Here is a 22,063-nt window from a genome sequence, read left to right as displayed (position 1 = left end):
GAGTCACTAGCGCTTTGTTTTTGGCTTTGCATTTCCTATCTGTAAGAGAAGATTAGGTGGGGGAATAGGCTAACAGACGGAAAATACTTTGGAAAAACAAACTCAGAAAGGACAAAATTATGAAGGATTTTTTTTAATGATAGCGATAACCTCGTGAGGTCTGTCCTGTTCTCATTATTAATTAAAAAAATGGGAATGCAGCAGCTTCAGACGAGGGTAAAAATGGATACAAAGAAGAAACAAATTAAAGAAAGCCCAGGACACATGGCCCCAAAAGTTGGCTCTTTTTCATCAAGATACACAGCCCCCACCCCATACTTTTCTTGGATATATACTTTAGCACAAAGGCCCTTCATTATTCTTGGGCTTTCAACTATTAATTTCACCCAAATATATACCTCAAACTAGAACTCCCTCCTAACTGTTTAAAGAATTAACCAGTTACCTATTGTGATTGAAATGTCAACCCCAGGCCGGATTTAAAAAGACTTACTGTCCTTTGGCATCTTTCACGTCAATTGCTTCTGGGTTGTCTGCAATTTCTAGTAATAGCCGCAAACACAGTGTATGACCATTAATTACTGAAAAGGAAAATAAGGGACATGTTTTTAACAGACCAGCACTACACGTATCCTTCGAAAGTGAAATTTATTTACACTTCAAATCAGTGGTTTTCAACTGCTGCTGACAGATACCCCAGGTTTCCAGCTGGTGCTAGCTGCTGGGCACATCATGCTCCAATGTTTGTTTCTAGTCAATTCAGCTTCCCTTTCTTTCCATTAGGGCACGTTGGTCCTCACCTACCATTTTCCTGGTCCTGCATTGAGAGTGTGTTCCTTAAAAATGATGTCCTTTCTTCCCTCCTTGTATGGGACTGATATCCTCTCCTCAATTTTCAGCTAGCTATCTTTTGTGTTCTTTGAAGAGAGTTACCCAATTCTATATAATCCCATGTCCAGCCTGCCTCTAGCGCTTTTTAAAAAGAAGAAAGAAGGGAGAGGATGGAAAACAGGAGAGTAGAACAGGATGGGAGGGGAGGAGGGCAAAGGGGAGCAGAGGAAGGGAGGAAAGGAGATGCAAACAGGTCCTGCCTGTTTTCTCCTAGACTTCACATTTATAGGTAGACAAGAACAATCATTCAGTTGATTTGTGGTGACTTAAAGCCTCAAACTGGAAAGGTACCCAGCCCTGGGGTCACTGCTCCTTGATTGACTAGAGGCTCCCAGGGGATTCAGGGATGCGCCCTCTGCGGCTGGAAGACAGCTCTGTCCCAGAGTTCCTCAAACTTCTGCCCTAGGTTTATCAGTCTTCCAGGGTCTCTTGCACTGGCTTCCATGGCTGCCACCTGCCTGTCCCCTTGGCCCCCCAGTTCCTTCCCTGGCTGACCTGTGACTCTAGCAACCGCCTTGCCCCTTCTTCTTCTCGCCCAGCCGACCAAAGGTGGGCTGTCCACTGGGCCGTGACCCACTGGGGCCAAATAACAAGATCTCACCCCTGTGTGCACCAGGCAAGATTCTACTCTGGGGAGTGGTGGTGCCCCCCTGGGACTGGGAAGCAAGCCTCCTGGAAGAATAATCTACTGGGCTAAGGTACTTTCCTCCAGGTTGTTGAGTGGAACCCACAGCCTTACAAAAGACATGGGTTTCCACTGAGGGAGTATGATGAGAACAAATATGTTTAAAATTCTAAACGTGACCTCCTCTCTTCTCTGAACAATGAGAACACTATAAGACACATTGCATTTACCGCATTATGGCTGTGGAGAGAGAAGGGAATAGATGCAGCTATGTTAGGTTGATAAAGGCTCTTCTAAGAGCTGCATTTTACAGTTCTTTTTATTGCATGCCAGTCGTGAGAGAATGCTAACTTAACGACATATTTTTCAGGGACAATGCATATTAGAATTAGCTTCCATTCATTGACACAACACAAATTAACTACAGGAATAATGCCCACATTTTGTAGACCACTGCATTCAGCTCATTCAGCAATGTTCCATTTATGTATCTCAGGAGGAAATTTTGGGGACTGGATGTACAGGCAATCTACTGCTGTTGCTGTTGTTTTGTTTTTTGTTTTAAAAATTACATTAAACCTATTACCACTGGCAAAATAGGCAAGAATTTAATGTATGCTTAAAAGGAAATGATCAGCAGAGAAATGATTGCTACACACTATAGACAATGGGTTCATGAAGGTACAGGTATATTTTGATGGATTCCTCTTTCTATATCAATTTGCTACTCATTAAATACTCATAATCATAATAGTTCCAAAGACATCTGATTTTTGGCCAAACAGAAAAAGACAATAAAATTATCTAAGTTCACATCACTCGCCCAGTATGCTGGAGAACAAACCAATTTCTACAGTGGTGCTTTTTTTTTTTGGCAGGGGGTAGGGTGGTGTACTTTTGAACTTAGCTAATAGCCCTCAGGTAATTATAATTCCCCTCTAGTGTAAAAGTGTTGCCAAACCAGAATTCTTACCGGCTTCCCATACACTATGTTTTCCCCAGTTGCCTTCTAGCAAAAAGATGCTAACATCTCCTTCAGTTGTGCCTGCCAACTCCAGCTTTGTCCCAGACTAGCTCAGCCTCTCCCTGGCTGTGAGTGACAGCCATTTTTCATACTGCTCAAAGGCCACAACTGTCAATGCAACGATCTGTGCCAAAACCTCTAATATCCATCCTGGCTCCCGCCTCTCACAGTACTCCCAGGATTTGAAACAAAAAACAATTGGCCTCTCAAATGAGTTGGAAAAGATTCTGGAAGCACAAGCAAAAGCTTCTGCACATCAGACATTTTGTGGAGAATAGAGTCAAATGACGGCCTGTATCTTTTTAATGAATGACCTGATGGAAATCCAAAAGGATTGAGTGGTCTCGACCACGAGGGGGCTCCATTGGACCACAACCTATATCACAGTGGCAAATGAGTGAAAATGATTATCCTTCACTGTTTACCTGTTAACAAGGACAATTTTCCACAACAAAAATAGGCCTTTTGTAATTGTCAGGAAGTACTGTACATGGTAACTAAAAGCATGATGTTTGCCGTGAATAATAGACAACTAATCTTTAAAAAGGAGAGCTACCATTTGCAACTATGTGGGTGGAACTAGAGGGTATTCTGCTAAGTGAAATTAGTCAGAGAAAGACAAATATCATATGACTTCACTCATATGAGGACTTTAAGATACAAAACAGATGAGCATAGGGGAAGGGAAGCAAAAATAATACAAAAACAGGGAGGGGGACAAAACAGAAGAGACTCTTAAATATGGAGAACAAACAGAGAGTTACTGGAGGGGTTGTAGGAGGGAGGATGGGCTAAATGGGTAGGGGCATTAAGGAATCTACTCCTGAAATCATTGTTGCACTATATGCTAACTTGGATATAAATTTAAAAATATAAAATTAAACTAAAAAAAAGAGATCTAAATATGAACTTTGTAATAATACCAAGAATGCCTAGAATACCAAACTTTGCAATGACACTTTACAATATTACCAAAAATACCAAAAAGACTAAATGTGATGGGAAATTAGTACTTATAATTTATAACCATACCATCCATTACTGACGTCATGGCTAAAAATTCTTCCAGGAGCAATCATTTCCAGATGATTAGGTAACACCATGATTTTTCAATCTCCATATTGATTTTCTTCAGTGGTTTGGAAATTCAAGGATATATATAGAAACAGTGCCACAAGATCTACCATTTTTCCAAATAACAAGAATTATAAAGTCTTTTGAAAAACTGTCTTTACTCTTATTTTTCAATCCACCCATTATTTCATGGTCTGAGTACGATAGTTATTTCTCTTCATAAGACAATATCGGGGTGCCTGGTGGCTCAGTTGGTTAAGCATCCAACTCTTGATTTCGGCTCAGGTCATGATCTCATGGTTTGTGAAGTCAAGCCCCGCATCAGTCTCTGTGCTGACAGTGCGAAGCCTGCTTGGGATTCTCTCTCTCCCTTTCTCTCTCTCTCTGTCCCCCCACTGCTTGCTCATGTGTGCATGCATGTGGACATATGTAGACTCTCTCTCTCTCAAAATAAATAAATGAATTAAAAAAAAGACAATATCTACTATTCTGATCAAAGGCTGATATCCTTGAATTCCTGACTTCAAAGGAATTTATGTCTTAGCTGAGCTAGAGATTCTTCCACATTACCTTTCTATCTGTGTATGTAGCCAGAAATGTCTTGGCAGAGTTTTATTTTATGTATATTGGAGAAAAATCTCCAATAGAAGGAAAATTACTTACTTTTTTATACATATGCATATACTTTTTAAGAGTCTTTATTTTTACCTGATGTAAAGTCTTTATTTATTTTACCTGATGCATCAAGAATTAGAGCAGAAGCTAAGAAGCATCGTTTAGACTGGCAGACTGATGCTGTCTGATGACACCTTTTATGAAACAGCCCAGAAATATCATTAATTTTATGCTTTAAAATGCTGTGTGATTTTGTCTATGTAACTCATTTGAAGATCACATTACACCTTGCCTCCTGTTTAGAAATTTTTGTGATAGCCATTGGCCAAGGTTCTGAACTCTCTTCTGAGTTAAGAAGGCCAAAAAGAGTGCAGAGGGTTTTTAGGGCAGTATTTACAATATCATACTTTATATGATACTCTAATGCTGGATGCATGCCATCATACATTTGTCCAAATTCACAGAATGTATAACGAGTGGACCCTAATGTAAACTATGGACTTTGGATGATTATGACGGGTCAATGTAGGTTTATCAACTGTAATAAGTGTATGACTCTGGTAAGGGATACTGACAATGGGGAAGGCTATGTGGGGGGAGACAGGAAGTGCATAGACAATCTCTGTAGCTTCCTCTCAGTTTTGCTGTGAACCTAAAACTGTTCTCTAAAAGAAGAAGGCCAGAGCCTACCTGGCCATAAAACACTAATCATCTCCAAGTGGGTAGTAGACCAAAAGCGTTTTGGAAGACTGGAGGCATATTTGATGTAGAAAGAAAACTGATACTTTAAAAGTTGGGATGCAAGATGCTGCCATCCTTTTACTTGGACTTATAAGTGGGCCGTAAAACTACAGTCACCAGACTCTTGGCAAGACCCACCTGAGGCATGAAGTGGGGTTCTTTTGGTTACATTGTCTTTCACAAAGATGGATGCGCCCTGATTGATAAGTGCTTCCACGCATTCTGTGTGTCCCTTAAAGGCAGCCAGGTCCAGAGCGGTGCGGCCTTTCTCATCCCTGATGTCCAGGTCCACCAGCGACTGCAGAAGGACTTCCAAGGCTTGGTGGTGCCCGTTGTAGGCCTGCAAAGAAGAGACCAACGACACAAATGCTCACTCACTTCCAATCCCATAACAACCCACATGAGGGGCTAAGCCTCCAAGGTCACAGTTGGAGACCCCTCCAAAGAGCACATCTGAAAGATGCTTGGGATAATTATTGAAACAGGCAAACCAGAGAGACTGAAAAATGATAATGCACAAGGCTCACTGGTACATATGAATTTCTTCATGTTCTTTCTTGCTTGTCAAATAATTTGTTCCAAACGTACTAAATGTATTAATGTATTCTTACATTTATGTCTATCAATCTAATAATATAATATAGACAAGCAGCTGAATGAATGAATACATTAATTCTAGCAGTTCAGTCCTAAACATAATGACACAATTAGAATATTTTTTCAGGATACTTTTCTGTTAAACCTGGGGGAAAAAAAATCACTGAAAACAATGCAGACTTGGTAATTCAACAGAAGCATACTGACCTGTTGCAGCCCAACATTTTAATTTCTTTTTTGTTAATGTTTATTTTTGAGAGAGAGAGAGAGAGAGAGAGAGAGTGCAAGATGGAGGGAGGGGAAGAAAGAGAGTGAGACACAGAATCTGAAGCAAGCTCCAGGCTCTGAGTTGTCAGCAGAGTCTGATGAGGGGCTCAAACTCCTGAGCTGTGTGATCATGACCTGAGCTGAAGGTGGACGCTTAACCGACTCAGTCACCCAGGCACCCCACTGACATTTTAATTTCTAAGCAGGGGACCCTTGGCAGGTTTCTGAATTTCACTTAGGGTTTGTTTTCTCATTTATAAAAATGAGAGCAATAAAAGTCACCTCCCATGGAAGATAGAAAGAATAAAATCACACAGGCTTCCCCATCCTATCTTGTACCCAGTCGATGCTTCCTCCTTTCTCCTTTACTTCTCCCATTGATTATAATGAAAACACAGACACAATTATGGAAATGTATTTCATGTACCAGCACCAAGTTCAGACCTATTATGAGGTCCTATGCCATGTTAGGTTAAGAAGCTTCACATTACTAAAACACAAAATTAAAAGACTGAGGGATAATTTTCATTAAGTCTACAAGGTAAAAAATTGTATATGCACACACAAGGCTGAGGACACTGGAAATAAAAGAGAGAAGAGGGATAAGGACAGGAAGGGGAAAGATGGGGGACAAGGAAGTAAAGAAGGAGATACAGGAATAATCTGCCTCCAGGGGTTTTCAGCAGCCAGAGTCCCCTCTTATGTCAGCAGCACTTTTTGTTTTCCCACTGCAGCAATTGCTCAAGGCACAATGAATTTGAAAAAAGGCTTAGCACATACAAAAGATCAATATCTCTAATACATAAAAAGCTCTTACAAACATTAACAATTTTTTTTTGCATTTATTTATTTTTGAGAGACGAAGATGAGCAGAGGAGGCGCAGAGATAGAATGAGACAGAATCCAAAGCAGGCTCCAGGCTCTGAGCTGTCAACACAGAGCCTGACGTGGGGCTCGAACCCACAAACTGGGAGATCATGACCTGAGCCGAAGTCACACGCTCAACCAACTGAGCCACCCAGGCGCCCCTCTTACAAACCATTTTAAAACTTAGGAAAATGTACAAAGGGCATGAAAAGACAGCTCCCAGAAAAAGAAATATGAAAGGCCAGTGAACATATGGAGAAAATATATAAATTTTTTTAAGGTATTATTTTTCAACTACCAGCTTGACAATGATTAAGTTTGGTCATGTCCAGGGGCACCTGGGTGGCTCAGTCGGTTAAGCATCAGACTCTTGATTTTGGCTCAGGTTATAATCTCACAAACCGTGAGATCAAGCCCCATGCTAGCTCTGTGCTGACGGTGCGGCGGCTTGGAATTCGCTCTCTCCCTCTCTCTCTCTGCTCCTCCCTTGCTTTCTCTCTCTCTCTCTCTCAAAATAAATAAACTTGAAAAAAAAAAAAAAAAGGTTGGTTATGTCCAGTATTTGTTAAGACCTGGTGAAAAAAGCAATCTATGCTCTGTTGCTGGGAGTATATATAGTACGACATTTGAGGAGACTTGACAAAATCTATCAAAAACTTTTTTAAAAACTGTAAGCTGCAGATAGCACATATAACATGACCTCATTCATATAAAAAGCAAACATACCCAAATATACACATATCTATGTCTATGTATATTTCTATATTCATAGAAAATCTTAGAAAAATACAAAAGTAACTGTTAATGCTGGCTACCTCTAGAAAAGGGAGGTAAAGCAAGGATTTACCTCATCTTACCTTTTTAAAAGTCACTTGAGTTGTTTTCCTAAGTATATGTTCATAACAACAATACCAAAAACTCAACATAAAAGGACCCACAGAATTTAAGAGTACTTAATTTTTAAGTTTTAATACTTTTTCTTTATATTACTTTTGTGAATGATTGTGGCTATTATATGTTATGTATTAAACATATCTTACCTATAATATGCAGTATAATAATTCATATGCTAATGAGTTTCAAATTTACATCCATTTCTAACTTCTTTTACTTCCAAACTTGTGTTTTTTTAAGTTTATGTATGCATTTTTGTGAGAGAGAGAGAGAGAGAGAGAGAGCGAGCGAGCATGAGTAGGAGAAAAGTAGAGAGGAAGAAAGAGAAAATCCCAAGCAGGCTCTGCACGGTGGACACAGAGCCCCACGCGGGGTTTGAACTTATGAACCGTGAGATCATGACCTGAGCCTAAATCAAGATCAGAGGCCAAATGAGCCACTCAGGCACCCCTCACTTCTAAACTTATATATTCAACTGCCTATTGATCTTTCCACTTGAATATATGCCTCTCATGCTCCTCTATTGCAGCAAATGGCAACTCTATACTTCTAATTGCTCAGGCCCAAAACTTTGGGGTCATCTTTGTCTTCCCTCTTAAGACCAGGGTTGTAGCCCTATACACGGGCCCTGGGATGCTGGCACAAGTGTGTGTTGAAGGATAGCCTCTCCCTCCTGATCCCAGCTTTGCCATGCCCGGGAACAGGGATGCGTCTGCTGAGAGGAAGGGACACCTTTTGCTCAACACACAGAGTTCTCCTCAGGTTCTCAGGCACCTGGCAGGAAAACATCTATCTCCAACCCCCTACACCTCTGTTCTAATTCACAAACAGGTGTCATGTGGCAACCCTCAATCCACGATCATCTCTAAAATTATATCCAGAATTAACCCAGTTCTCACCATAGGGCCATTCTCTTTGGCCAGGATTATGGCAAACACTTTCTTTCCATCTTTGCCCCACTGCAATCTATTCTTGACATGGTATCCAGATGAAATCTCTTAAAACCCAAGTTGGACATATCACTCCTTGATGAAAACTAGTCAATGGCTTCTTTCCTCCTTGATAATAAAATCCAAAACTTTCCATGACCATTCAGGCCCCTTAGGATTAGTCCACCTTCTTCTTATTCTTTTTTTTTTTTTTAAGTAACAACCAGTCTTTTTTGTTTTTAAATATTTACTTTTGAGAGAGAGAGCACATGTGCATGTGAATGCACACAGGTGGGGCAGGGGCAGAGACAGAGAGGGAAACATAGAATCCGAAGCAGGCTCCAGGCTCTGAGCTGTCAGCACAGAGCCCAATGTGGGGCTCAAACCCACTAATGGTGAGATCATGAGCTGAAGCTGAAGTCTGACACTTAATCGACTGAGCTACCCAGGCACCCCAGGATTAGGGCTCCTTCTACCCTGATCATCAGCATGCCCCCTCACTCTGTTCAACCACACTAACCCCACCTCCTACCCCATGGTTAAATACATGCATTTCCTCCTCTGGGCTGTTGCATTTGTACTCTTAAAATTTTTTTAAATTCATGTATTTATTATTTTTTAAGTTTATTTATTTATTTTGAGAGAGAGAGAGAGAGCACATCCATAAATGGGGGACAGGTAGAGAGAGGGAGAGAGAGGATCCCATGCAGGCTTTGGGCTGACAGCAGCGGGGCCTGATGCAGGGCTTGAACCCACAAAATGTGAGATCATGACTTGAGCTGAAACCGAGAGTCAGACGTTCAACCCACTGAGAGACCCGGGTGCCCCTGTACTTTTTTTTTTTTTAAGTTTTTTTTTTTCCTCTAGTAATCTCTTCACACAACGTGGGGCTTGAACTCACGACCCGGAGATCAAGAGTTGCATGCTCCTCTGACTGAGCCAGCCAGGCACCCCTGCATCTGTACTTTCTATTTCCTCTATCTGGAAAGCTCTTCCTCCAGAGGGCCACATGGTTCTCCTGGTACTTCTTCAAATATCACCTTACCTGGATGCTTTCCAGAGCCAAAACACAGCCCTCCACCCTCCACCTCAGCATACTACCAGACATTCTCCATCCCACTTATCCTGCTTTATTTTATCTTTATAGCACTTATTACCATTTGATATCTGTTACTTATCCATTGGTTTATTACCTGTGATTGAAGGCACTTCATGCGTATTGCTCACTGCTGTATCCTAAATCATGCCTAGTGCATAGTACACACTCCACAATTATTTGATGAATAAATGAATTAATTTAATGGATGTTATTTTCATTTATTGGTATTAGTGGTAGGAATATATTTTTAAAATAGCAGCTATTTGCCTATGCAAACATTCTTTTTATTGATGAAAAAACAAAACAAACAACGTAAATTAATTCATCCAAGGTCACTTAGCTATTAAGTGACAAAGCTAGAATTTGAAACCCAGAGCTGTGACCACTAAAATCTATGCTGTTCAGCAATGTCTTATAATTTTTCCCAGTAATTCCACTGAATTGGCTTTTAAACAAAATACTTTTGTCTCTACATGTAACGGCACAAAGAGGTGAAGGACAAATATTGGATCAGAAACCTTGACCCCTTCTCTAGAAGGCTTAACACAGAGGTAAAGTGACTTGCACAGAACTATGAGGCAAGAAGGCACACCCTGGGGCTAACTTCTAGACTATTGTTCTTTTACTACACATACTGCCTTTCTTGAGACAGGGAAATAATTTCCTATATGTCCATGTTTGTGATCTGTGTTTGCTGTGCAAACCATAACTGCATAGGATTGTAAGCCGTTTAATCTAAATTGTGAAGCAATAGCTAACTTCTACTGAGCCCTTGCTGTGTGTCAGACCGTGCTGGACATGTAGCACCTCATTTAATTGTCAAAACAACTGCCGATTTGGATACTACTGTTATCCCCATTTTACTGACAGGGCACAGAAGGGCAGAAGGTAACAATCCAGCCTTTCCATGGTCACTCAGCCTTACATGGGAGAGCTGAGATTCAAAGACAGGCCAATTGGACCCCAGAGCCTGAGCTGTGGGCTTTTCATGAGCTCCTATGGAAAGGGTGCAACAAGGCCAAAAGGTGTATGTTTCTTTACTTCTTTATTATAGGAAGTTTGAAACTTAGACAAAGAGAGGATAGCTTATCCACAACCCAGTTTCAACTCAGCCATTATCGACTCAGGCCACGGGTGATTTTAAGCCAACTTGGGAAGACCTATCCTGTTAAATCTGTGGTACTAGCAACATCTACATCAGGGTATAAATCAGTCTATCTCATTTTACTCCAGACTTACCTGTGACTTATTTGAAAACAAATTTTGCATAACACTTCTCATTTTAAACTGTAATAGTAGCAACTGATTCAGCTTACGTGGAAATCCTGACTTCACACCAAAGGGAAATGAATCCCTGTAGATAACAGCAGGGCCTAGATGTCATTTGCAAATGTTGGTCCCTTCAGTGCCAGTTATTATTATGACAAAGACAGTAAACATTTTAATTTCCATCAACATGACTTAGCCTAGGAAATCGAATCGGCAACTTATAAATTGTAGGCGTATCTGCAAAACATGATGGCTAACGTATTTCGATTTAATAAAGAGAAGACATAGGGGAAAGAGAAAAGTAGTAGGAAGGAAGCCAGTGTGAAGGAATCGATGCTGTTCAGTACAGTAGAGTCACCCTGCAAGGCGCTTGGGTTAGTGCTAAACTTATCCCCACTCTTTCTTCTTTAATCCTCACAACAAAAAATAAATCCATCAGTCTGTGTTAAATTTAGAGGCTTAATATTTTTAAAAAAAGATGAAGTGGCCCTGTTGGTAATTAGGAAAGCTTCAGAATCCCAGCCCATACTTTGTTCTGTATCAGGCATTTCAAATTCTCTTACGGAATGGTTGAAAGGCCAGATTTACCTATAAAATTCCTTTCATTTCTTCACCTAGTCTAGCTAGCAGCTTTTGAATTTTAGCATGCAAAAACATTACTCCACAGAACTGAAGACATAAAACTATGTATACTAAACTTAAATGGCAATTTAAAAGGAATAATAAAGTGAGTTTGATTATACAAGAACTTTCACTTACTTCCACACTCTAGAGTTTAACCCTAGAAACAAACTACCATGTAACATGGAATTCTGTTTTATGGTTAAATGCATGATTATGTCTTTGGGTAGGTATATGGTTCTTGGAGTACACACACACAGAAGTATATAATAAAGCTTTAAACTCTTTTAAGGAGGCTCAAGTAGGCAGGAAAGGAAACCTTTCTCATGTCAGCAGTACATGACGAAAATTGCCCTCTTTCTTTCTATTTCCATCCTAATCCAGGTATTTAGTAGGCAGTTTCACCAATAATTTCTGAATTAACTAAATGAGGAAGGAATCACATAAAAGAACAAATATGTTGGTTCAAAAAGCATGTAATATTTTGGCTTTCAATAGATAACTCAGTTAAAGTCTTCACTAGAGGTAGCAATCAAACATTTTAAATTTGTTTGATGAAATGTCTTTATTAAAAAATACATTAGGTAACTTTAAATATGTCTTAAACATGATTAATTTCTTTGAACTTTTTAGATAGGAACTGAGGGCAATGAGGAGAAAGAATCTGGCATCTCAACAGAATCCACGAAACAATGGGTCCATCTGGAAATCTTGACAGCTGGAGGCTTTCATTTGCATAGCCTTGTTTCTTGATTTAATTTTTTCAAGTGGATGAAATGTTTATGAAATTCACTGGGTTGATAACCCTGGAGACTTGAGTCATTCAGCCAGGAAATAGTAACTCAAGGCAGGTCAGGTTTCTTGTGACAGTCAAGGTTTGGGGGCATCTGCTGTGATTTCATTGCTAGAATGCATCCCCAGAAGAAATAATGTGCCTTGAGTTTTTATCAAGTTAATTGCCACCGAGGCCCCTGGAGAGGGTGATGGGCATACTTATAGGGTTCTTGAAGCATATAATAATTTTTAAAAAGGTGTTAGCAGGCAAGAATAACAGAGTTTCAGAATTAATCCACTGCTATCACCCTGGTCAAAGACATCATCACCATCATTACGTCCTGGTTGTCTAGCTTCTGTTTTTCTTCCCTTACAATGTATACCCCACACAGAAGCTGAAATAATCCTTTTCAAACAAAAATCGTATCATATCATCTGTCTCTTCAAATCCCTCCAAATGGTTTTCTAACTTGCTCAGAGTAACAGTTGAAGTTCTTACCGGGGAGTACAAGGCCCTCCCCTGACTCACCTCCTCCACGACATGTTGGACACCATCGCCTACGCCACTCCCTTTCTACTCTGCTCCAGCCATGTCGCCTCCCTGCTGTTCTGGGACCATGCCGAGCATGCTCTTACCCCAAGGACTCTGCACTTCTGCCCAGAACACTCTTCTGTCACATGATATCAACATGGGTAGCTCTTAAGGTCTCTTGTCCAAATGTGAGATTCTATGCTATGCAAAGTAGAGCCTCGCCTGTCGCCTCAGTGTTGTCTCACTGATCCCATTGGTAGCACTTCACACCATGTGTCATGTTAAATATTTACTTGCCTATTTCTCTCCTAGACTAGAAACTCTACAGAGGCTGGGCTTTGTTTATTGCAACCTCCCCAGCTCCCAGAACAGGTGCTTAGCATACACACAGTGAGTGTATGTCAAATGAAATAATGATATGTTAGCATTAGTGAGGATGAAGCTTAGCTGAAAGCACATATGTGCCAGGCACTGTTCTAACCACTGTAACGCATTAACACACGTCATCCCCACAATGGCCTTACAACAGAGGTGCTGCTATTGTCCGCTTATTTATTTTATTTTTTTTAATGTTTATTTTTGAGAGAGAGAGAGAGAGCAGGAAAGAGGCAGAGAGAGAGGGCAACACAGAATCTGAAACAGGCTCCAGGTTCCGAGCTGTCAGCACAGAGCCTGACACGGGGCTCGAACTCACGGACCATGAGATCATGACCTGAGCCAAAGTCGGACGCTTAACCGAATGAGCGAGTCAGGCGCCCCTGTTATTGTCGCATACTATGGGTGAGGAAATTGAGACACAGGAAGTTCAGTTCTTGGCCAAGATCATACAACAAACAATTAAATAAATCTACAAATTAGAAAGGGTGTGGGGGTCCTTAACTTACTCCTTTGAATTTACAGGTGGGAAAACCATGACCAGGCAAATTGCTAAAGGGAAGACTGGTGGCTGGGACCTCCTCTCTGAGTGTACTTCCGAGGCCCCTCCAAGTACAGAGCTGCCAGATGCCCCGTTCTCTCCAGGGATAACACAGCACCCTGACTTTACAGGACCCAGAAACTCACAGACCTTAGCAGAGCAACTGGCACACTGTAAGCACTCAACAATAATTCTTTGGGGGGAGAAAAAGAGAATGACAGCTGGCAGAATTTGGGAGAGCTAAGAAAGTCTCTTCTCAGATTACTGGCAGGTGTGGCAGTGCAACCAGCCCCACTTACAAAGGGCATGAGAATTCTATCTGAGATAACCTCAGATAGTCCTCTCTAGGGTCAGCTAATTCTGCTGTGAACCCTCAGCTTTGGGGTAACTTCTCCAGGTGCACCAGGTGGTTGGGCAGAGATTCTAGGGAGCAACCTTTAGGGCAACGTATACTAAGAGCCACATGGCATAAAGTTTTATACATACAAATATCCCACTGTCCATCCAACTTTTCTGCTCTAAGTCCACCTCCAGAACAAAGATTGATGCATATTTTAGCCTGATTTCAGGACTCAAAACGTGTGTGTGTGTGTGTGTGTGTGTGTGTGTGTGTGCAGTGGATGTGTTGGTGGGTGTGACAGAGGGTGGTGAGTGGGATCAATAGGTGCGCTGGTGGATACGTGGGGAGACTAGCAAGGAAGTGGGGGCTCCATGCAGTGTGATCAGTTCATCCCAATCCTTATGGGATGGTCTCATCCCCTCACCTTGCCTGATTACTTATGCATGCCCATCAACAAAGCCACTCCCCTTTGCTCTCCAAAACCTCCCTCTCAATTTTTCATCAGAATGACATTGAGAAAGTGCTTGTACATAGATGGTACTAAGTGAATGTCATAACAGTTAAACTCAGAGACCCAACTCCTTCCCAACCTTCTCAGCGTTCAGCCTCCAGGTGCCTCCAACCATCATCATTGTGGCCATGGACTGAGGGCTCACAATGTGGTGACACCTTCTGTAGCTGAGCCTCTATTGCTGGGTGTGGCTGCCGGTTGGAGAGAGGCTCCTAAGGAATAGCTGTTGATTACCAACTGCTGGCAGGACCATGGTAGGATGGTGGGTGAGTTTCCTGGCTCGGTCATCCCTATGGAGAATCTGGGGATCCTCACTCTGGGCTGCTGCATTTCCCTTCAATTGTTGGGATGTGGAGAGGAAGGTTTATGGGTGACAGAATAACTCTTCCTCCCTGCTCACAGATCTTAGCCAGTACAAGAATCAGAGCTCATACCTCCTCTGAGACCCTGACTTCGAGCCCAGGCAGAAAGAGCAGAGCTGCAATAATGCACGTGCTTACCTTGCTCTCATGTTTGTGTTTAAATATCTCACACGTTTTTAATTGGGGTATTTGGTTTATTTTTTGGTAGGCTGTATGCATTGTCGGCTATAATCAAATCTTTAAGCCACAATGTTTTCAAATTTCCTCAATGTTTTAAAATTTAACTACTAGATAGCAATAATTTTAAAGATTTAAAAAATGTATAACAATCATTTATTAAGTATACTGTGGTAGAGGCTTTATGAATATTATCTCTTTTCCTTTGTCTTCATTTTACAGATGGGGAAACTGAGGCCCAGTAATGTGTCTGAAGTCACCAGTGAGTGAAGCTGGGACTGGAATTTGAGGCAGTCTTTCTCTCTGCAGCCTGTGCCTTTACCCATGTACTGTTTTCATTATTTGTTATTATTGCGTTATTATGCTCTCATTTTAAGAGAAGCCTAGTTCTAGGACACTTAGGTTCTTTTTGTAACAGTGGAAGCCACTCACAGCATCTCACTTACAGCTAAGTGGAGCGGACTCTTGGTAGCACCGGAATCTGATTCTTCAAAACCATTGTTGGTTCTTTCCAAAAGCTGTGGAGACAAAAAGAAAACAATAGTACATGAGTGAACTTTGCAGGAGGAATCCTCCTTTATGGATACCAACGTTGACATAAATGCAAAAGAGGTTTCAGAAATGTAAAAAAATCACACAACTTAGCAATATAAGAAACCTGGTGCAGCATATCTGAAACAAGTAAGAAATCAGATGTAGCATATCTAACACAGATACTCTAAATATTTCAACTTCTAGATCATCTTAGCATTTGCTAATGAAAAAAGGCTTTCATACTTGAAAGATGCTCAGTCTCATGAATCCAGGAAAATAATTCATGTTTAATCCTCTTTTCACCCCGCAGATGGTAATAATGAAAAATTATAATAGCCGGTGTTCAACTATCAAACACACATTTACCGGAGATAAGGGTTAGAAAACACGGATAAAGTTCCCGTTCTCATGAAGCTTACATTCTAGAGAGGGGAAACATAGACAAACAAATAAATATAGAAATAAATATCTGGTAATGACATATGCTATACTGAAAATAAAATAGGGTGATGTGATACGGAATGACTGGGAAGTTACTTGACAGCTGATGATCAGGGAAGTCCTCTCTAAGGAGGTGACAATTAAAGTAAGGCCTGAATAATAAGGAGAATTAAACCAAGTAAAGGTGTGGCAGGAGAGTATTCTGGAGGAGGAAGTCATGGAGGAGGGAATGTAAATGTGTCAAGGGGAGATGGACATGGTGAGTTGAAGGAACAGAAAGGATAGTGTGACCAGGGAATCAGGAAAAAGACATTCTCAGGGATTCATGGTGGGAACAAATTGTTAAAACATTTCTAGGCAATTTGTGTATACTTTTAACCCAAGGAATTAATTCCCAATAAATAATTAGACAAGTGCATAATGATGCATTTATAAAGAAAATTATTCAACAAATATTTGATGAATGATTACCAATGTGCCTAGACACGGAAGATTCAAAAATAAAATTAATAATGTATTAAAATATTCACTTCCCCAGGGCAGGGGGTAGGGTGGATAACAATAGAAAAAAGTTACGCAGTTAATTAGAAAATGGTATGTGCTATGGAGATAAATCAAACAGAGAGGGAGGGTTCAGAGAGCTGGAGGGGAGATCAGTTTGCAACTTAAATAGGGTGATCAGAGAACGTCGTACTGGCTGAGCAAAGTCTTAAGGGTGATGAGACAGCCTTGTGGATATCTAGGGGAGGAGAGTTCCACTCAGAGGAGCCAGCAACTGCCAAGTCCCTCAGGGTTAAGTGTGCTTAAGAATATCCAGGATGTTGGAGCAGAGTGACCAAGGGTGAAAATGACAGGAAAGGAAATCAGAGAGATAGTGGCAGTGGGGGTGGGAGTGTCATCAAGAACCTTCCGGGTTGTTGTAAGAATTTTGACTTTTCATCCTGAGATGGAATTTCACTGGAGTGTTTTGAGCAGAGTGATGACATGTTCTAACTTTTAGACTCTAGGGAGGGCACAGAGAGAGAGTGGGGCAATAGTTCAAGAGAGAAATAACAGTGGCTTAAACTAGTGGAGAGCAGTGGTGATGGAGACAAATAGTTGGATTGTGGATATTTTTGGAGGTAGAATCAACAGGATTTCCTGATGGGATGACTGAATGGGAATGTAAAAGAAAAAGAGAAGTTAAAGATGACCCCCAGGATTTTGTCCTATTAAAATGGAAGGATGGCAGTTCCATGAACTAAGATGGAAAAGACATTGGTGGAATATATGTAGTGGGAAAGAACAGAAGTTTGGTTTCATAACAGAAATGTTATGTTTGAGATGTTCTTAAAGCATCCAAAAGTTCATGCTAACAAAGCAGCTGTTGGGTACATGGGTGTGGAGTTCAGGTATTTAAAGACATTAGACTGGATGAGATGAGAAAGACAGTAAAGTTTAGAGATGACAGATAAGGAGAGAGTTGGAGAGATGGGGGGGAGCCAGCAGGGTGACAGACTGAGCAGATGAACTAGAAGGAACACGAGGAGGTCTGGAAACTGAGTGAAGAAAAAGTTTCAACAAGAGAGTGAGTAACCGTGCCAGAAGTCCTGATAGGTCAAATAAAATGAGTTGTGAGAATTGACCACTGGGTTTGGCAACACAAGGCTATTAGTGACTCTGTGAAGAGCAGTTTAGCAAAACACTGTTTATATGAAAAAACTAGAAAAACAGATAGCAGTAGAGATGGGTTAAATAAATTAAAGTGTTACAGGGACTTCTGGGGAAAATGTCAGAATAGGAAATTTCAAAGCTCACCTCATTCCATGAATACAACTAGAGAATATGTACATCAATGTAAAAAACCCAGAAAACGACCCAAAGATTGGCAGAACACACTCTCTCCCAAGCTAAAGGTAGACAAGAGGCCACGTCAAAGAGGGTAGGAAGGTCAGAGATGTGGTTGGGAGCTAAATAGACCCATGCGACTTTCTAAGGAGGGACACCTAGGGCACAGAGAGGGGAGGGAAACAGACCCTCAGACCAAGCACCCCAGGCATGGGGAACTCACACAGGTTAGACAAATTCCCATAACATTTGGCTTTGAAAATTGGAGGGGCTTAATTTTGTGAGTTCTTACAATCAGTACGGCTTAATACCTGGAAGTTTATTATTGTTTTTAATGTTGTTTTTTTTTTTTTATTTTGAGACAGAGAGAGAGAGAGAGAGAGAGAGAGAGAGAGAGAGAGAGAGAGCGAGCATGTGCATGTGAGCAGGGAGGGGGCAGAGAGACAGAGAATCCCAAGCAGGCTCTGTGTTGTCAGCACAGAGACTGAAGTGGGGTTTGATCTCACAAATTGCGAGATCATGACCTGAGTCAAAATCAGGAGTCAGATGCTCAAACGACCACGCCACTCCAGTGCCCTCCGATGCCTGGAACTTTAAAAATCAGTGTGCTCAGTTCTGGGAAAGCCAGGAGAGTGATAGAAACTGAGTCTCTGCCCTTAAAGAGACAGTACAAGAAACAGCCCAGCAGAGATACAGCATAGAAACAGCAGTTTGAAAAATGCCTGGGGTATATAGGAAGAAGATCAAAGTGTGCACTGGAGAGGCAGGGAGTCTTAGGAGACTTTTCCAAGAACAAAAGAGTTGGCAGGTACCGTTTTCCCTCCCCTGTCCCATAGTTTAGACACATTGACCAACACTGCACCAACAGTTTCCACCTAACTTTCTAACAGTGCTCTGCCCCGCATTCCTCTGTGGACTTGCCCCCTTGAATACATCCTAGGCCAGAGTCCATCCAAAGTGGTGCCACAAGCCTGGCAGCATGCAAGGATTCCTGATAGGAGGCAGCACCACCCCAAAGTGACTCCTGTCCTGGAGAAAGGGGAGGATAACCACCCACACCAGTCTGACTATGGCTCCAGCAATGGGACAGGAGCAGATATCAGGTTTGGCTGCCTTACTCACCAACAAAAGGTAGCTTCTCAGGGCACCAAAAAGAGAAAGTACCCTGCAGTTTGGTGCTATTGTATCTCTGACAAATGCCTGTTCTGACTCAACTCAAGCCTAAGGCAGCCCCAGACTGGCCCACTAACAACACAAAGACCAAACCGTGCCCCAAACAGGCAAATAGAGCCATTGGAGATGACTGGACAGGAGGCAAAAGTGGCCCAACCACAACAGTTGGGTGCATATAACATACCCAGGAGATACCCCAAGGCACTAGGTTCTGGTGAACAGGGGACATTGCACTGCAGGGCACTATAGGACCTGTTCTTCATAAGGCCACTACTTTCAAGAGCAGAAGATGTAGCTGACTTTTTTTTAACACATAGAAACATACACAGAGAGCTAGACAAAATGAGGAGATAGAAGAGTGTGTCCTAAATGAAGGAACAGGGCCAAATCAGAGTAAGAGAGCTAAATGAAACGGAGATAAGTAATATGCCTGATAGAGAATTTAAAATAATAGTTTAAAAATTCTCACTGGACTTGAGAAAAGAGTGGAGGACCTCAGTAAGGCCCTCAACAAAGAGAAATAAAACATAAAAAAAGAATGAATCAGAGATAAACTTAATAACTGAAATAAAAAATACATTAGATGAAATAAAAACTAGACAAGAGGAAGCAGAAGAATGAATCAGTGACCTGGAGGACAGAGTAATGGTAAGCAATCAAGATGAATAGGAGAGAGAAAAAATAACAAAAAATGAAAACAGGGGCGCCTGGGTGGCACAGTCGGTTAAGCGTCCGACTTCAGCCAGGTCACGATCTCGCGGTCCGTGAGTTTGAGCCCCGCGTCAGGCTCTGTGCTGACCGCTCAGAGCCTGGAGCCTGTTTCCGATTCTGTGTCTCCCTCTCTCTCTGACCCTCCCCCGTTCATGCTCTGTCGCTCTCTGTCTCAAAAATAAATAAAAATGTTAAAAAATTAAAAAAAAAAATGAAAACAGACTTAGGGAATTCAGTGACATCATGAATGAAGCATAACAGCATTTACATCATATGGATCCCAGAAGAAAAGACAGGAAAGGGAGAAGAAAAAAATTTTTTTTTAAATTTTTTTTTTCAACGTTTATTTATTTTTGGGACAGAGAGAGACAGAGCATGAACGGGGGAGGGGCAGAGAGAGAGGGAGACACAGAATCGGAAACAGGCTCCAGGCTCTGAGCCATCAGCCCAGAGCCTGACGCGGGGCTCGAACTCACGGACCGCGAGATCGTGACCTGGCTGAAGTCGGACGCTTAACCGACTGCGCCACCCAGGCGCCCCATGGAAAGGGGGAAGAAAATTTATCGGAAGAAAGAGTAGCTGAAAACTTCCCTATTCTGGGGGAAGAAACAAAAATCTAGATGCAGGAGGCACAGGGATTCCCCCAACAAAATATACCCAAGAAGGCCCATGGCAAAACACATAAAACCGTAAAGGGACACCTGGGTGGCTCAGTCAGTTAAGCGTCTGATTTCATCAGGTTATGATTTCACAGTTTGTGAGTTCGAGCCCCATGTTGGGCTCTGTTCTGACAGCTCAGAGCCTGAAGCCTGCTTCTGATTCTGTGTCTTTCTCTCTCTCTGCCCTTCCCCTGCTCTCACTCTGTCTCTCAAAAATAAAAAAAACATTAAAAACTTTTTTTAAAAAAACCAGTAAAAAGCAGTGACAAAGAGAGAATTTTAAAAGCAACAAGAGAAACGAAAACAGCTACATAAAAGGGAAGTCCCATTAGGCTATCAGCAGATTTTTCAGTTGAAACTTTGTAGGCCAGAAGGGAATGGCATGATATATTCAAAGTGCTGAAAAAACCTACAACCAAGAATCTGTCCAGCAAGGCTATCATTCAGAATAGAAGGACAAATAAAGAATTTCCCAGACAAACAAAAGTTAAAGAAATTCATCACCACTAAACTGGTCCTGCAAGAAATGTTAAAGGGGACTTTTTCAATGGAAAGGAAAGACCATAAATAGAAGTAAGAAAAGTAGGAAAGCACAAAAGCAGTAAAATTAGCTATATTTATAAAAATAAGTCCAGGGATTCACAAAATAAAAGGATGTAAAGTATGATACCATATACCTAAAACACGGGGTTGGGAAGAGGAATAAAGAATGCGTCCAAACTTAAGCAACCATCAACCTAATATAGAATGCTATATGCAGAAGGTTTTATATATAAAAACCACAAATCAAAAACCAGTAATAGATATGCAAAAAAATAAAGAGAAAGGAATCCGAGTATGTCACCAAAGAAATCCAGTAAACCGTGAGAGAAAAAAGCAAGAGAATAAAGGCACAGAGACGAATTACAAAAACAACCATAAAACAAGTAACAAAACGGCAATAAGTGCATACCTATCAATAACCACTTTAAATGTAGATGGACTAAATGCTCCAATCAAACAACACAGGGTGACATAGTGGATAAAGAAGCAAGACCCACCTATATGCTGCTTAAAATACTCATTTCAGATCTAAAGACAGATGCAGATTGAAAGTGAAGGGATAGAAAGCCATTTATCATGCAAATGGAAGTGAAAAGAAAACCAGGGTAGCAATACTTATATCAAACAAAATAGACTTTAAAACAAAGACTATAACAAAAGACAAAGAAAGAAACTACATAATCATACAGGGAATGATCCAACAGGAAGATATAACAACTATAAATAATTATGCACCCAACATGTAAGAACCCAAATACATAAAGCAGCTAGTAACAAACATAAAGGAAGCAATAGATAGTAACACAATAACAGTAGGGGACTTTAACACCCCACTTACATTAATGGATAGAATATCCAACAGAAAATCAACAAGGAAACAGCGGCTTTGACACATTGGAGCAGATGGATCTAACAGACATATTCAGAACATCCCATCCTAAAACAAAAGGATATATATTCTTTTCAAGTGCATATAGAACATTCTCCAGAACAGATCACATATTAGGCCACAAAACAAGTCTCAACAAATTAAAAAAGACTGAAGTCACA

At 41.1% G+C, this 22,063-nt stretch overlaps 1 protein-coding gene across 2 annotated transcripts in view; it reads right to left on the bottom strand.

The window, feature by feature from the left end:
• Positions 1–22,063, bottom strand: part of ANKRD44 (ankyrin repeat domain 44) — a 325,289-nt gene that overhangs the window by 25,904 nt on the left and 277,322 nt on the right. For both annotated transcript variants that reach the window (XM_047083714.1, XM_047083715.1), the window contains exons 17-19: positions 15,572–15,643; positions 5,109–5,310; positions 494–581 (exon numbers count right to left, since the gene is read on the bottom strand). In XM_047083714.1, coding sequence (XP_046939670.1) covers positions 494–581; positions 5,109–5,310; positions 15,572–15,643 — 362 coding nt within the window. The remainder of the gene's footprint in view (positions 1–493; positions 582–5,108; positions 5,311–15,571; positions 15,644–22,063) is intronic.

This window comes from Lynx rufus, unplaced genomic scaffold (genome assembly GCF_022079265.1).
Source record: "Lynx rufus isolate CCGP_SWC_20201006 ecotype Redwood Valley unplaced genomic scaffold, mLynRuf1.p SCAF_2, whole genome shotgun sequence".
Classification (NCBI taxonomy): domain Eukaryota; kingdom Metazoa; phylum Chordata; class Mammalia; order Carnivora; family Felidae; genus Lynx; species Lynx rufus.
The sequence above is the reverse complement of the archived record's forward strand: the minus strand, read 5'-3'. Positions and strand labels throughout refer to the sequence as shown.